General features: G+C 42.4%; 1 protein-coding gene across 1 annotated transcript in view; it reads left to right on the top strand.

The window, feature by feature from the left end:
* LOC110529918 (pleckstrin homology domain-containing family G member 1) overlaps positions 1 to 16,580 on the top strand; it is a 122,777-nt gene that overhangs the window by 72,590 nt on the left and 33,607 nt on the right. Inside the window, exon 4 of the mRNA XM_021612580.2 lies at positions 1,121 to 1,190. Coding sequence (XP_021468255.1) covers positions 1,121 to 1,190 — 70 coding nt within the window. The remainder of the gene's footprint in view (positions 1 to 1,120; positions 1,191 to 16,580) is intronic.

Genomic DNA, 16,580 nt, shown 5'->3' on the forward strand with positions numbered 1-16,580 from the left:
AAGTTTGAAATATCCAATAAATGTTGTTCCACTTCATGATTGTGTCCCACTTGTTGTTGATTCTTCACAAAAAAATACCGTTTTATATCTTTATGTTTGAAGCCTAAAATGTGGCAAAAGGTCGCAAAGTTCAAGGGGGCCGAATACTTTCGCAAGGCACTGTATATATACTACATGGCCAAAGGCATGTGGGTATATACCCCTTCAATTTAGTTGATTTGGCTATTTCAGCCACACCCGTTGCTGACAGTTGTATAAAGTTGAGCACACCGCCTTGCAATCTCCATAGACAAACATTGACAGTAGAGTGGCACGTATTGAAGAGCTGATTGACCTTAAACGTGGTACGGTCATAGGATTTCACCTTTCCATCAAGTCAGTTCATAAATTGTCTGCCCTACTAGAGCTGGTCAACTGTAATTGCTGTTATTGTGAAGTGGAAATGTCACGGGTCTACCGCGAATTGGTAGGAGACACAAGCTCACAGAACGGGACTGCCGAGTGCTGAAACGCGTAGCGAGTACAAATTGTCTGTTCTCGGTTGCAACACTCACTACTGAGTTCCAAACTGCCTCTGGAAGCAACATCAGCACAGGAACTGTTCACCAAAAGCTTAATGAAATGGGTTTCTATACTCGAGCAAGATCACCATGCTCATTCTCTGGAGTGATGAATCACACTTCACCATATGGCAGTACAACATATCTGGGTTTGGCAGACGCCAGGAGAATGCTACCTGCCCAAATGCATAGTTCCAACTGTAAAGTTTGATGGAGGAAAAATAATAATCTGGGGCTGTTTTTCATGGTTCAGGCTAGCCCCCCTAAGTTAGCCGCTTTCACAAAGATACATAGCAATACAGGGACAATGACATCATGCCCTACTCATGTAACTATAGCTGTGTTGTATTTGTCATATGCACAACTACAGAATATCAAAAAGAGTATAGCTAATAAGAAAATAAAAAAGCTAAATACAGGGTAAATTTACAATGTGCAGGGATACTGGAGTATTTTAGGTAGATACAGTATGTACATGTAGGCAGGGATTAGAAGAAAGTGTGCATGCCTGCGCATGTGTGGTTGAGGTTGTGATATCCTGAAGTGATTTTGTTTTTCAGAGATCTGCTACATGACCTGGAGAAATGTAATTCAGACCCTGTGGCCATCGCAGAGTGCTTTGTATCAAAGGTAAGAGACTTTCTCTTTCTCTATTCCTCTTTCTTTCTATCTCTCGCTTACCTTCTTGTTGAAACCTGTCTGAACAGGCGGTTGGGAACCAATAAACATGCACATACACACACTGGCCGTGTCCGAATACTACATTCTTAAACTGCACACTCATTTCGGAATTTGATCTATCCACACGTTTCCCATGTCCCATGATGCCTTGTGGGAAATATGGGTGTTATTTCCGGTTCTCAGTAAACAAACGTTTTCTTCATTCATTCATTCATGAAGAGCTTGCCAAACTAATAATGATGTGGGAACACAACCTGATGGAGATCAAAAAGGGTAATATTAGCCTACCTTTATCCTCCGTAATTTGATGGTTGGGAAGATAACGTGAAGAAGTGACCTCGTATCATGCACGGTAGCATATTTACTTACTTTGTTGAATCTGTAGCTTGCGATGGTAAGGCAATAAGCAACTTAAAAAGTTTGGAGGCGTACCAATACCTACACAGTAACAAAGTTGTTTGGGTGTTATTGAAGGATGTTGGAGACGACCTTCTCTACCTAAAAGCAGACATAGAGCCGAGTCAGAGCCTGCACGCATCTCATCACAAGGCGTGGGTACTAGCATCAACGACATGTGTCATACAGACAGCGGGTTTCTCATGTATTGCAGGAGCAGGATGCTCTTGTAGTCATGCTGCAGCAATTCTGTGGAAGGTTATTAAAGTAACGACCAAAAATGACATGAAAGTGCAGGACAACGGGTACTCCAGCAGAGGTTTGGGAAACACTGGGTTAGATAATAACTAAAAATATTTTCTTCAATGTAAGTTGAGAGTGCAGTCAGGCAAGGCGAAACAGGAATGACATGCACTGATGTGCAAAGGAAGTGGAACTCCGGTGTGAGGAAAAATGTAGGGCTGAGGAAGGGGAAACACATACATTTTAAACACCACAGACCCCACCACACATATTCAGGCCTGTCAACGTCATCACAGGACGATTCCACAACCTCCCCCCAACTTTTTAGGAACCATGCAGAGTTCACAAGCCACATAAACTCCTCTGTAAGCTCCACTATTTCGGCTCCAGACAAATGGTATTTTTCAGCTAAGTTACAGAGCAAATGTAGAAAGCAGCAGCAAGGCAGGGCCAAGTCAACATGATTCAGCCCACACGAACACACGGTGTCACACTGAACAAGCACAACACTAACCTGTAGGAAGTGCACAATGTTTTATGAGGCCTACATCAAATTATCCCCCATCAGCTACATTGATGGAAGAAACCAAGATCCAAAGTACTTCACAACTATGGCATGACGCTAGGAAGCTGCGTCTAATAGCTAGCACAGTGAAACGAGTCTCAAAACGAAACACCACAGATCCTAAAAAATTTGTAAATGAGTATTTGTACCCAACCTTCACTGGCAATACAGCAACAAAGCATGGCAAAGAAAATGAGGTCAATGTCACCACACTCCTGGAGAGCAGAGGGCACGTTGTGGAGAACATAGGTGGTGCACCCTGACCATCCTTGGTTGGGAGCCAGCCCAGATGGGATCCTTGATGCAACACCACTCCTTGAGATTTAGTGCCCCTTCAAGAGTTCCAAGTCAAATTTCTGAGTCGGCCAAATGGTGACATCAAAAGCTTGGATGATGGACAGTACCTATTCGTCCCAATGGAAAAGATGGGTACTACCTTCAGGTAGAAAGGCCAGAACCTAGGAAGAAACATAGAGAGGAACCAGGCTATGAGGGGTGGCCAGTACTCTTCTGGCTGTGCCGGGTGGAGATTATAACAGAACATGGCCAAGATGCTCAAATGTTCATAGATGACCAGCAGGGTCAAATAATAATAATCACAGTGGTTGTCGAGGGTGCAACAGGTCAACACCTCAGGAGTAAATGTCAGTTGGCTTTTCATAACCGATCATTCAGAGTTAGAGACAGCAAGTACGGTAGAGAGTCCAAAACAGCAGGTCCGGGACAAGGTAGCACATCCAGTGAACAGGTTAAGGTTCCATAGCCGCAGGCAGAACAGTTGAAACTGGAGCAACAGCATGACCAGGTGGACTGGGGACAGCAAGGAGTCATCAGGCCAGGTAGTCCTTAGGCATGGTCCTAGGGCTCAGGTCCTTCGAGAGGGAGAGAATTAGAGAGAGAATACTTAAATTCACACAGGACACCGGATAAGACAGGAGAAATAGTCCACATATAACTAGCCCCCCAACACAAACTACTGCAGCATAAAAATTGTGACCATGATGCGCCTGGGCCTACAGAGCTCCAAGCTGGTCGTCTGGACACCAAGCGAGCACATAGAAGTGGACATTCCATACCTTAAGGGAACATTTTGACATTCGCCATATGGTTAGTGAGAAAGTCCATATTGCAAATGTACGGTCCCTTACTAGATGTACGAAAACGTTTGTAAAATTCACGGACGGCGTCGGGCCGTGCGGCAGGGCCGGATCTACCGGGAAGTCATCAAACGAACTCTCTCAGACATTTGGTTTCCGTTTTATAAAATAATCAAATTTTGGTCATTTTTCCGCTGTCCCGATAAATCCCACAAGAGGGCGAATGGAATCATACTTCAAATGTACAAAACATCACGAATCACGACGTGGCCTTATCTCCAAATCGAAAAAGACTTTGAAGACGAAACTTGGTGAGCGTAGGTTTGGCATAATGGGCAGTTGGCCCTGAACAAGATGGCGTCTAGGCCTCAACGGTTTTTGAGTTATCACCATTTTTCTGGGATTAAAGGTCCAAAATTAAAATAGAGCAATAATTTTCCGCTTCACGTCAAAGTCAAGGAGCCTCCGGTGTCAATAAAAAAAGAACCAGCCATTTATCTATCGTCATTTAAGAGAATTGGTGATGCACGCGCATTTGCAATATGATTCAATGGTGAAAAAAACATCACCAAATGGACATGATGAAATCAACACAACGAGCGATGGAAAGGAACAACTATCACTGCCCGGCCATCCCGAGTTCATCAGGTCAGTCAATTTTGCAATTCTGCATGATTTTTGAGCATGACAAATTCGTGATGGTACATGCCCATTGAAACATATTGCAAATGCACGTGCATTTGCAATATGATTCAATGGTGAAAAAAACATCACCAAATGGACATGATGAAATCAACACAATGAGCGATGGAGGGGAACCACTATCACTGCCCGGCCATCCCGAGTTCATCAGGCCAGTCAATTTTGCATTTCTGCAGGATTTTTGAGCACGTCAAATTTCTTATGGCATTTGGCCAAAGAAAAAGTGACTTTTGACTTTGACTTTTGACTTTCTATGAAATCGTATTGCAAATGGACAAAACATATGCCTTATGCACAAGTAAAAATATTATTTTTTAAATAATGATAATAAAATATGACTAAAGTATGTTGATACAGTTCTTATACGTGTGTAATTGACACAAAATTCGAAAACATTTCAAAAAACGGTCCAGAAAGCACTTTTTTAAGGTGTGTGAAGGTGCCCGGCCATCCTGAGTTCATCAGGCCAGTCAATTTTGCATTTCTGTAGTATGTCAAATTCGTGATGGTAATTGGCAAATGGACATAACATCCTGATTTGGCATTTTCAAATCTTTCATATTGCATTTGGCCATTTCTAATTGCATTTGGCCAAAAAAAGTGACTTTTGACTTTGACTTTTGACTTCCTATGAAATCATATTGCAAATGGACAAAACATATGCCTTATGCGCAAGTAAAAAAAGTAAAAAATAATAATGATAATAAAATTGGACAAAAGTGTATTCATACAGTTCTTACACATGTGTAATTGACAAACAAATCTAAAGAATTTTGAAAAACCTTCCAGAAAGCACATTAAGGGTTGATAAGTTTTTGAAAAAAAATGCACTTTTTAAAATTTTTACTTTTGGATGTATTTGCAATATGAAAAACCACGGTGGAGTGCGCTCGCCACCTGTTTGATTTTTAAAGTGTTACACCTGGCATTTGCCATATGGCATTTGCTATCAACTTTGAACGAAACAACGCCGAATTGAGTGGTATTGGACACCATGCATATGGTTTGTCCAGTGCCAATGACTTCCCATTCATTTTTGTCCATGTCAGGGGGGTGTTCCCTTACATTTGATAAAGACTACACAGATGCACATGTGCAACAGCTGCAGAAGTTCTCCTTTTTACACATGATACCTTAGTTGGCTGATGATTTGGCTGACAAGAAGATACACCTCTGATGTACCTACATAAGCACGGTGTAATGATCTCTCACCAGTTTATTTTTCATAGGACAAAGTCAGTTTTTCATAGGACAGAACCAGTTAAAATAGCCAAGTTGTACAGGCAGTGTGAGCTGACAAAATAATGACAAAACAATGATTTCCAACAAATACAGCTGGAATAAAATAACGTTACAAATGCTGACAATGTTTTGCAGTTCATTACAGTTTTTTCCAACTGCTTACACACGTTTTCAAAACTGTCTCCTTTTTTCAAAACTCAACACACAATTCCCAAAACTGCACACACAAAATGCAAAATGCCTCACATCTCCTTCAAAATGTAACACTGCATTCAAAATGCCATAAACACATGTCAGAATGAAGCATTTGCATCAAATGGCAAACACTGCTTTCATAATAGTACATTTTTGGATATACCATATAAACACTGTTGTTCTAAATCTGGAGCTCTTTGGTCTTTCATAGGCTTATATCCACATTTCAATACAATGTTCTACAGTGAAAATAATCTGCTGAGAGGGGTAACAAGTACACTGTAAACACCAATCCAATGCAATGTAGAAACAGAACATATTTATTACGACAAACATTACTGTTGTATACAGTAGCATACAACAAAACCATAAACATATGTAAACCAAAAGTATATTCTTTAGAATGTGTGTGGGGTCCCGGTGGGGCAGTCCAGGAATTGGTAGGTGGGGCAGTCACCAGTGCTAAGCTATGCTTCATCTCTTCTCCGGCCTGGGTCTGGCCACAATACTTTGTCCACATCACAAGATACTTCCCTCGATGTTTGGCAAGAGAAAACGTGTCTCCTAGCATGGAATATCCAACCTTGGACAGAGGCAACCTCTATGTCCCCACATGCATCCTCCATTGCCTGGAGAAGTGTCACGATCATCGTATTGAGGAGACCAAAGTGCAGCGTGATGTGAATACATCCTTTTAATGATAGATGAAAACAAACATGAAGTACACTAAACAAACAAACAAAATATCAAAACGAACGTGACCGCTATAAATACTGAGTGCAAACATGCAACATCACATAGACAATAACCCACGAAATACCCAAAGAAGATGGCTGTCTAAATATGGTTCCCAATCAGAGACAACGATAAACAGCTGCCTCTAATTGAGAACCAATCTAGGCAACCATAGACATACATAAACACCAAGATGGTAAACAACCCCATAAACCTACAAAACCCCTAGACAGTACAAAAACATCACTCATGTCACACCCACAACCAAAATATATAAAGAAAACGAATACTCAGGTCAGGGCATGACAGTACCCCACCACAAAGGTGCGGACTCCGGCCGCAAAAACCTAATCTAAAGGGGAGGATCCGGGTGGGCCTATTTCACGGCAGCGGCTCGGGTGCGGGACGTGGACAACTCTCTACCTCAGTCTTGGCCCACTTAGATGGCGGCCCCTCAGGAGTGGGGACCCTCGCAGCGGGCCCCGGACTGAAGTTCATCGTAGATAGCGCCACTGGACGGAAAGGCGCCTCTGGACTGAGGAGCGACTCTGGCAGCTCTGGACAGGAGGGAGACTCTGGCGGCTCCGGACAGGAGGGCGACTCCGGCATCGCCGGCGTGACAGGTGGCTCTGGCGGCTCCTGGCTGGCTGACGACTCTGGCGGCTCCTGGCTGGCTGACGGCTCCTGGCTGACTGACGGCTCTGGCGGCTCCTGGCTGGCTGACGGCTCTGGTGGCTCCTGGCTGGCTTGACGGCTCTGGCGGCTCCTGGCTGGCTTGACGGCTCTGGCGGCTCCTGGCTGGCTTGACGGCTCTGGCAGCTCCTGGCTGGCTGACAGCTCTGGCAGGTCCTGGCTGACTGATGGCTCTGGCAGCTCCTGGCTGACTGACTGCTCTGGCAGCTCCTGGCTGACTGATGCTCAGGACAGACTGGGAGACTCTGGCGCCTCAGGACAGACTGGGAGACTCTGGTGCCTCAGGACAGACTGGGAGACTCTGGCGCCTCAGGACAGACTGGGAGACTCTGGCGCCTCAGGACAGACTTGGAGACTCTGGCGCCTCAGGACAGGCGGGAGACCCTGGCGAACCGGGGACACCATGCGTAAGGCTGGTGCCATGTATGCTGGCCCGAGGAGACGCACTGGAGACCAGATACGTAGAGCCGGCTTCATGTCACCTGGCTCGATGCCCACTCTAGCCCGGCCGATACGAGGAGCTGGAATGTACCAAACCGGGCTATGCACACGCACCGGGGACACAGTGCGCTCCACTGCATAACACGGTGCCTGCCCGGTTCCTCTCTCTCTCCGGTAAGCACAGGAAGTTGGCTCAGGTCTCCTACCTGGCTTCGCCACACTCCCTGTGTGCCCTCCCCCCAAGACATTTTTGGGGCTGCCTCTTGGGCTTCCAGCCACGCCGCCGTGCTGCCTCCTCATGCCGGCGCCTCTCTGCTTTCGCTGCCTCCGGCTCTGCTTTGGGGCAGCGATATTCCCCTGGCTGTGCCCAGAGTCATTCGCCGTCCAGAATCTCCTCCCAAGTCCATGAGTCCTGCGTTCTTTGCCGCTGCTGCTGCTGGCCGTTACCACGCTGCTTGGTCCATTGTTGGTGGGTTATTCTGTCACGATCGTCGTATGGAGGAGACCAAAGCGCAGCGTGATGTGAATACGTCCTTTTAATGATAGAGGAAAACAAACACGAAGTACACTAAACAAACAAAGAAAATAACAAGACGAACGTGACCGCTATAAATACTGAGTGCAAACATGCAACATCACATAGACAATAACCCACGAAATACCCAAAGAAGATGGCTGCCTAAATATGGTTCCCAATCAGAAACAACGATAAACAGCTGCCTCTAATTGAGAACCAATCTAGGCAACCATAGACATACATAAACACCTAGATGGTAAACAACCCCATAAACCTACAAAACCCCTAGACAGTGCAAAAACACATACATCACTCATGTCACACCCTGACCTAACCAACATGTATAAAGAAAGCAAAGAATACTCAGGTCAGGGCGTGACATTGCAGGCATAGGGTTGGCAATCATACACTTTCCAGCGCCAGGCTGAGAAGAATTCCTCTATGGGATTTAGAAAAGGTGAATATGGGAGTAGGTACAAAATTACAAAATGTGGATGGGTGGCAAACCAGTTTTGGACCAGAACAGCCCGGTGAAAACTAACATTGTCCCATAAAACCACAAATCTAGCAGGCTCCTGATCTGGATCATGGACAAGCATTGTGTAAATTGCATTCAGAAAAGTGAGCATATGGCCGGTGTTGTACAGACCCAGTGTGGCATTGTGATGGAGGACCCCGTTTTGAGTGATGGCAACACACATAGTTATATTACCCCCACGCTCTCTAGGGACATTGGTAATTACCCTCTGTCCTATTACATTTCTTCCGCTGTGCCTGGTTTCGGTGAGGTTGAAGTCAACCTCATCCACATAAATAAATTAATGGCGTATTACATGGGCATCCAGGGTAGCCTAGTGGTTAGAGTGTTGGACTAGTAACTGGAAGGTTGCAAGTTCAAACCCCCGAGCTGACAAGGTACAAATCTGTAATCTGTCGTCAAATCTGTTCCTAGGCCGTCATTGTAAATAAGAATTTGTTCTTAACTGACTTGCCTAGTAAAATAAAGGTAATTATTTTTTTTTTTAAATACTCTCTGTAACAGAAAAAAAGGATATACAGATGAGTAAATATGGTAAATATGGTATATCTGAAGTACTGGAAGTAGTGTTGCATACATATCTCTGCAAAGTCATGTCGCATAACCTTGAAAAGTTGTTTCATCGTCACTCGGTGCCGTTGGAGGATGTGTTGTATGGTCAACCGGCTTACAGCATTGATGTTGTTAAATATGGTGTCATTATTCAAGATATGCTCTCTTATCTCTCGAATCCTAATTGCATTGTTGGCCAAAACCATATTTATAATTGCAGTCTCTTGTACATCTGTAAAGAAGAGTCCTCGTCCTCCATGATGTCTTTGCCTTGCCACTCTGTACAGAATTCAAACACAGTATGTGTTCAGCATAGGAACTGTAAACAATGTACAAAAAAATATAGTACAGCATGATAACCAACCTCATTCATTCAATGCAGTGCAGTAAATGGATGGCTTAGAGTTACAAATGTTTATGCAATACTATGCAGTCATACGTATTTTACAGTGCATTACTGTAATGCTAAAATAGTCATTAGATAGTTGCATACCTGTTCTCATTTCTGAAGGTTCGAATTATGGACGCCACTGTAAATTGACTCAAGTTGGGCAAGACTCTCAGTCCAGCCTCTCTCATGGTCAAACCGTGTTGCCCAACAAGTGTTGCCCTAATCTCATCAGAGATGGCTCTCCTTCCTTCTCTTCTTTGCCCTCGTCCTCTTCTTCCTCTCCCTCCTACTCCTCTTGCTCTCTGTCCATTGTTGGCATCCATTGTTCAAAACAGGTAATCTGACCTTTGACCTATTTATAGGCCTATACTACAGTAAAGCAGTGATTGGTTAGTGAGCAGTTAAGCTATTAGTGTTTGCACATGTGAGGAGTTTGTGTGTGACCTGGTTAATAAGTGTAGCATTTTGATTGGTTGTGTTTGGAAAAAGAAAGCAAGTCACTTCCTGTTAGATTTTTGTGTTTTAGGAAGAGAATTGTGTGTAGTGTTTTGAAAAAAGTGTTTTATGCAATTGACAACTGAGTCAAAGGCTGAGAAATAGCTTATGGTTTTGGATATTTGGTGTGTAGTTTTGCACATTGAGTGAGAGGTTTCAAAAATCGTGTGACATGAAACGATTTTGTGTGTAAGCAGTTGAAAACAACTGTAATAGGAATAAAGTGATGCACATTTTTGGAATACATAAACGATCCGTGCATGTTGTTAGTCATGTTGATTGTGTTAGACATTGTGTCTATTTGCTAGAAATAAGCTCTCCTCTCAGATTAACAAGAACTGCACAAATTTGAAGTATGTTGTCAATTTTAAGGACCAAACTAATAAGCACAGTTTGTGAGAGAATCTTGTACACCTTAAACGCCTTATTCCACATGAATATGGACATTAGCAATGCGTTGTGTGTGAGTGACCGGCTCATTTTTCAACTGGCATTGCTTGCGTGTAAATGCTGGTAAGACCAAGCGTACATTCCGTTCCTCTAGCAAGTCCCTAATTGTGAAACAACGGTCCCACATCACCTCATCTCCAGCATGCAAATGGTTGAGGAACCCTGAGTTCTGTGTTATGAACCTATCGCTACATTTCCCACAGTGAGCCTCTGAAATGAACATAACCATTCCTAATGGAGCAGGTGCAACTAGATATTTTACAGTAAAATTGGCATAGTAGTGACTGTAAGATTCAGTTCATGAGTCTACACCTTCTCAGTAACACAAGTTGTGTTTGAAAAATTATCCTGAAATACCTGTGGCACAGTAGCCTTTATCGTCTCACGAGGCAGCCGTGGAATGAGATCCTTGGTGTGCTCATCTATCCAGAATTTCAATGTTTTACTGACCTGACCGGGTGACCTTTTAAAGTGTCTTGCTAAATCAGCTATAACAAAGTTCTGTCTTAAGTTTCATTAGTGTCAACAGAAGTTGGTCTACAACTGGCATTGTTGATGATGTGGGGGCAAAACCTTGTAAGCAAGACACGAGTGTTGAATTCTAGTAGTGGAATCCCTGTGTACAGCAGACAGTCTGCATCATCTTTCAATGTAACATCTGCAACAGATAGTGATCTCTCAGGGGATGGTGCAGTTGTCATTCCACATGTGATGATAGGTCCTTTGGAGTAGGTGTGATCCTCCATTGCTGGGTCTGACCACTGTGTTTGGGCATCAAGGAAGGTCTTTGAAATAGGACCTGCCTCCTCAGAAACCTCCACCACACCAGGCTCATCTGCAGGTGATGATTAGTTGAATATGAATATAGTTGATTAGTTCGTGAGATTATTGGGTAAGGATCTGGAAAGCAAATACACTAATTAGGGATACTTTTAAAAACATTTTAAACTCCCTGTGCCCCACTTATCAGACTATTCTCTACTATAAATAAGCACCATAAACCCAGTGGGATACATAGACTAGGTTTAATATTTTCAAAATAAATATTCTGTATCTATTAGCTAGAACAAGGAATGAAATTAACACCTGCCAAATACAGAGTAAATGTTGGCCGTGGCAGGTGAACACTTCAGGTCACCTGCCACTATGGCATATGTTATTATTCTATTAATATTATTATAAATTAAGAATAATCATGGATTAAGTTTACACAATTATGTACCATATTTCTAATGTCAGGTAGCCTACCACTGACTCAGTGTTTTCATAAGTGGCAGATTTAAAAAAAAGTGTCTGGCAGAATTAATTTCAGATTAATTTCAGACCCTGACTAGAAGCTATTGTAGTCAGATTCTAGTAACAAAAACTGAAGACAAACACGCTATATCAAAACTAGTCAACATATCTGTTTTTGTGACATTTCTGTCAACCCTCCTGTCAACCCTCTTCTCTGGTGGCCTCTCATAACCCAGAAAGAGCTTTGGGTATGGGTTATCCAGCGTTTGTGTCTTATCCACAAAGTGAAACGAGCAAACACACACCTTTTTGGGGTGCTTTTAAGTTTACGTTGTTTTGCCAATTTCTTTATGCTTCATCCTCATTTGGAGTGCGATGGAAACAATACCATCTCTGACAGGAACATTCTGATTTAGTTTTGGGTTAATGGTCGAAGCACTCCAATTTAAACCAATCATTAAGTTTTGTCTGTTTGTATTTACAACCATAAACAGCACGTTGTCCCGAGCTCCGTAACATTTCAACATCTAGCGAGTTAATATTTTATTATTGCTTATCCCAGTTGGTTAGCTTCTAAAATCAAAAATACCGCCGGTCAACTCCGTACTTTGCTATTTCCACCAGAAGTGCCACCCTTAATCGTTTCCCCAGTAACCTCCCCAGGAAACTTGTTGATACTGAACAAAAATATAAACGCAACATGTAAGGTGTTGGCCTCCTGTTTCATGGGCTGAAATAAAAGATTCCAGAAATTGACCCGCTGTACCAAAATGAACGAATGGCGGGAGTCATCACAATTACTTATTAGACGATGCATTCAGAGTACTATTTTCGAAATTCACCTACTATAAAATTATACTTTTTCGTATGCTAGTATGGGTATTCAGACATGGCCACTGTCTCTCAAACTCACACACAACATTATTTGGGTTAGGAAGCGTCTAAACCCAAAGTCAGCCTAAAACCAAACCATCTAGCCAAACTCTAAATCATACTGACTACTTATCATGACGCTCTCCATGTTGATCTTTTCTGTATTGTGTGTGTGTCCAGGAAAGACTGAGTACTCACACACAGTAGGAATGTAGGTCTCAAGTGCAGCAGCAGTGGAGAATTTCTTAGGAATTTCAAGGGCCGGCCAAATGTATGATCACCCGTTACTGGTGAGAGCAAATGGTAGTGCTTCAACAACAACAACTGAGCAAAAAACTCTGCTCTTCTTGTAGCTATTATCTTTCACACTCTCTCTGTGTGTGTGTGTGTGTGTGTGTGTGTGTGTGTGTGTGTGTGTGTGTGTGTGTGATCCAACACTTCTTCAAAACACTTACAGTACCAGTCAAAAGTTTGGACATACAGTGCCTTGCGAAAGTATTCGGCCCCCTTGAACTTTGCGACCTTTTGCCACATTTCAGGCTTCAAACATAAAGATATAAAACGGTATTTTTTTGTGAAGAATCAACAACAAGTGGGACACAATCATGAAGTGGAACGACATTTATTGGATATTTCAAACTTTTTTAACAAATCAAAAACAGAAAGATTGGGCGTGCAAAATTATTCATCCCCTTTACTTTCAGTGCAGCAAACTCTCTCCAGAAGTTCAGTGAGGATCTCTGAATGATCCAATGTTGACCTAAATGACTAATGATGATAAATACAATCCACCTGTGTGTAATCAAGTCTCCGTATAAATGCACCTGCACTGTGATAGTCTCAGAGGTCCGTTAAAAGCGCAGAGAGCATCATGAAGAACAAGGAACACACCGGGCAGGTCCGAGATACTGTTGTGAAGAAGTTTAAAGCCGGATTTGGATACAAAAATATTTCCCAAGCTTTAAACATCCCAAGAAGCACTGTGCAAGCGATAATATTGAAATGGAAGGAGTATCAGACCACTGCAAATCTACCAAGACCTGGCCGTCCCTCTAAACTTTCAGCTCATACAAGGAGAAGACTGATCAGAGATGCAGCCAAGAGGCCCATGATCACTCTGGATGAACTGCAGAGATCTACAGCTGAGGTGGGAGACTCTGTCCATAGGACAACAATCAGTCATATATTGCACAAATCTGGCCTTTATGGAAGAGTGGCAAGAATAAAGCCATTTCTTAAAGATATCCATAAAAAGTGTTGTTTAAAGTTTGCCACAAGCCACCTGGGAGACACACCAAACATGTGGAAGAAGGTGCTCTGGTCAGATGAAACCAAAATTGAACTTTTTGGCAACAATGCAAAACGTTATGTTTGGCGTAAAAGCAACACAGCTGAACACACCATCCCCACTGTCAAACATGGTGGTGGCAGCATCATGGTTTGGGCCTGCTTTTCTTCAGCAGGGACAGGGAAGATGGTTAAAATTGATGGGAAGATGGATGGAGCCAAATACAGGACCATTCTGGAAGAAAACCTGATGGAGTCTGCAAAAGACCTGAGACTGGGACGGAGATTTGTCTTCCAACAAGACAATGATCCAAAACATAAAGCAAAATCTACAATGGAATGGTTCAAAAATAAACATATCCAGGTGTTAGAATGGCCAAGTCAAAGTCCAGACCTGAATCCAATCGAGAATCTGTGGAAAGAACTGAAAACTGCTGTTCACAAATGCTCTCCATCCAACCTCACTGAGCTCGAGCTGTTTTGCAAGGAGGAATGGAAAGAATTTCAGTCTCTCGATGTGCAAAACTGATAGAGACATACCCCAAGCGACTTACAGCTGTAATCGCAGCAAAAGGTGGCGCTACGAAGTATTAACTTAAGGGGGCTGAATAATTTTGCACGCCCAATTTTTCAGTTTTTGATTTGTTAAAAAAGTTTGAAATATCCAATAAATGTCGTTCCACTTCATGATTGTGTCCCACTTGTTGTTGATTCTTCACAAAAAAATACAGTTTTATATCTTTATGTTTGAAGCCTGAAATGTGGCAAAAGGTCACAAAGTTCAAGGGGGCCGAATACTTTCGCAAGGCACTGTACCTACTCATTCAACGGTTTTCTTTATTTTTACTATTTTCTTCCATTGTAGAATAACAGTGAAGACATCAAATCTATGAAATAATACATATGGAATCATGTAGTAACCTAAAAATCTATATATTATTAATCAGGCCTTCATGGTCGAATTGCTGCAAAGACACCACTACTAAAGGACACCAATAAGAAGAAGAGACTTGCATGGGCCAAGAAACACAAGCAATGGACATTAGACCAGTGGACATCTGTCCTTTGTTTTAAAGAGTCTTAATTTTTTATTTTTGGTTCCAACCGCCATGTCTTTGTGAGACTAGAGTAGGTGAATGGATGATCTTCACAAGTGTTGTTCCCACCGTGAAGCATGGAGGAGGAGGTGTGATAGTGTGGGGGTGCTTTGCAGGGTGACACTGTTAGTGACTTATTTAGAATTCAAGGCACACTTAACCAGCATGGCTACCACATCATTCTGCAGCAATACGCCATCCCATCTGGTTTGGTGCTGCATCAGATGACCTGGCCTCCACAATCACCTGGTCTCGACCCAATTGAGATGGTTTGGGATGTTGGACCACAGAGTTAAGGAAAAGCAGCCAACAAGTGCTCAACATATGTGGAAGTCCTTCAAGACTGTTGGAAAAGCATTCCAGGTGAAGCTGGTTGAGAGATTGCCAAGAGTGTGCAAATCTGTCCTCAATGAAAAGGGTGGCTACTTTGAAGAAATAAAAATATATATTTTGATTTGTTTAACACTTTTTTGATTACTACATGATTCCATGTGTTTTATTTAATAGTTTTGATGTTGTCACTATTATTATTTAGAAAAAAAACTTGCGTGGGTAGGTGTGTTTCTAAAACTGTTTGAATGATGTCTGTGAGTATAACAGAACTCATATGGCAGGCAAAAACCTGAGAAAAAATCAAACCAGGAAGTGGGAAATCTGAGGTTGGTTGATTTTCAACTCAGCTCCTTTTGACGATACAGTGGTATATTGGTAATGTTGCACTTCCTAAGACTTCCCCTAGATGTCAACAGTCTTTGTCTGATGCTTCTACTGTGAAGTGAGGCTGAAGGAGAAGGGAATGAGTAAGGTCTGCCATGAGATGACCATGCTCTGACCATGCGCATTCACATGAGAGGGAGCTCTGTTCCATCGCACTTCTGAAGACAATGGAATTCTCCGGTTGGAACATTATTGAAGATTTATGTTAAAAACATCCTAAAGATTGATTCAATACATCAGTTGACACGTTTCTACTGACTGTTACGGAACTTTTTGACATTTCGTCTGCTTTTAGTGAACGCGCTTTGTGACTGGATTTGTTTACCAAACGCGCTAACAAAAGTAACTATTTGGACATAAATGATGGACATTACCGAACAAAACAAACATTTATTGTGGAAGTGGGAGTCCTGGGAGTGCATTCCGACAAAGATCAGCAAAGGTAAGTGAAAATTTATAATGATATTTCTGACTTGTTGTTGACTGCATAATATGGCGGATATATTTGTGTCTTGATTGGACTCTGAGCACCGACTCAGATTCTTGCATAGTTTGCTTTTTCCGTAAAGCTTTTTTGAAATTTGACACAGCAGTTGCATTAAGGAGAAGAGCATCTACAATTCCATGCATAACAGTTGTATCTTTTAGCAATGTTTATTATGGGTATTCCTGTAAATTGATGTGGCTCTCTGCAAAATCAAATGATGTTTTGGAACTTCTGAACGTAAGGCGCCAATGTAAACTCAGATTGTTGGATATAAATATGAACTTTACCAAACAAAACATACATGGCGCCTTACAAACATAATCGTTTGGTTTGCTTTCGTTGTAAAGCCTTTTTGAAATCGGACACTGTGGCTGAATTTACAACAAGTGA

Source organism: Oncorhynchus mykiss, chromosome 8 (assembly GCF_013265735.2).
Source record: "Oncorhynchus mykiss isolate Arlee chromosome 8, USDA_OmykA_1.1, whole genome shotgun sequence".
In the NCBI taxonomy this organism is placed as follows: Eukaryota; Metazoa; Chordata; class Actinopteri; order Salmoniformes; family Salmonidae; genus Oncorhynchus; species Oncorhynchus mykiss.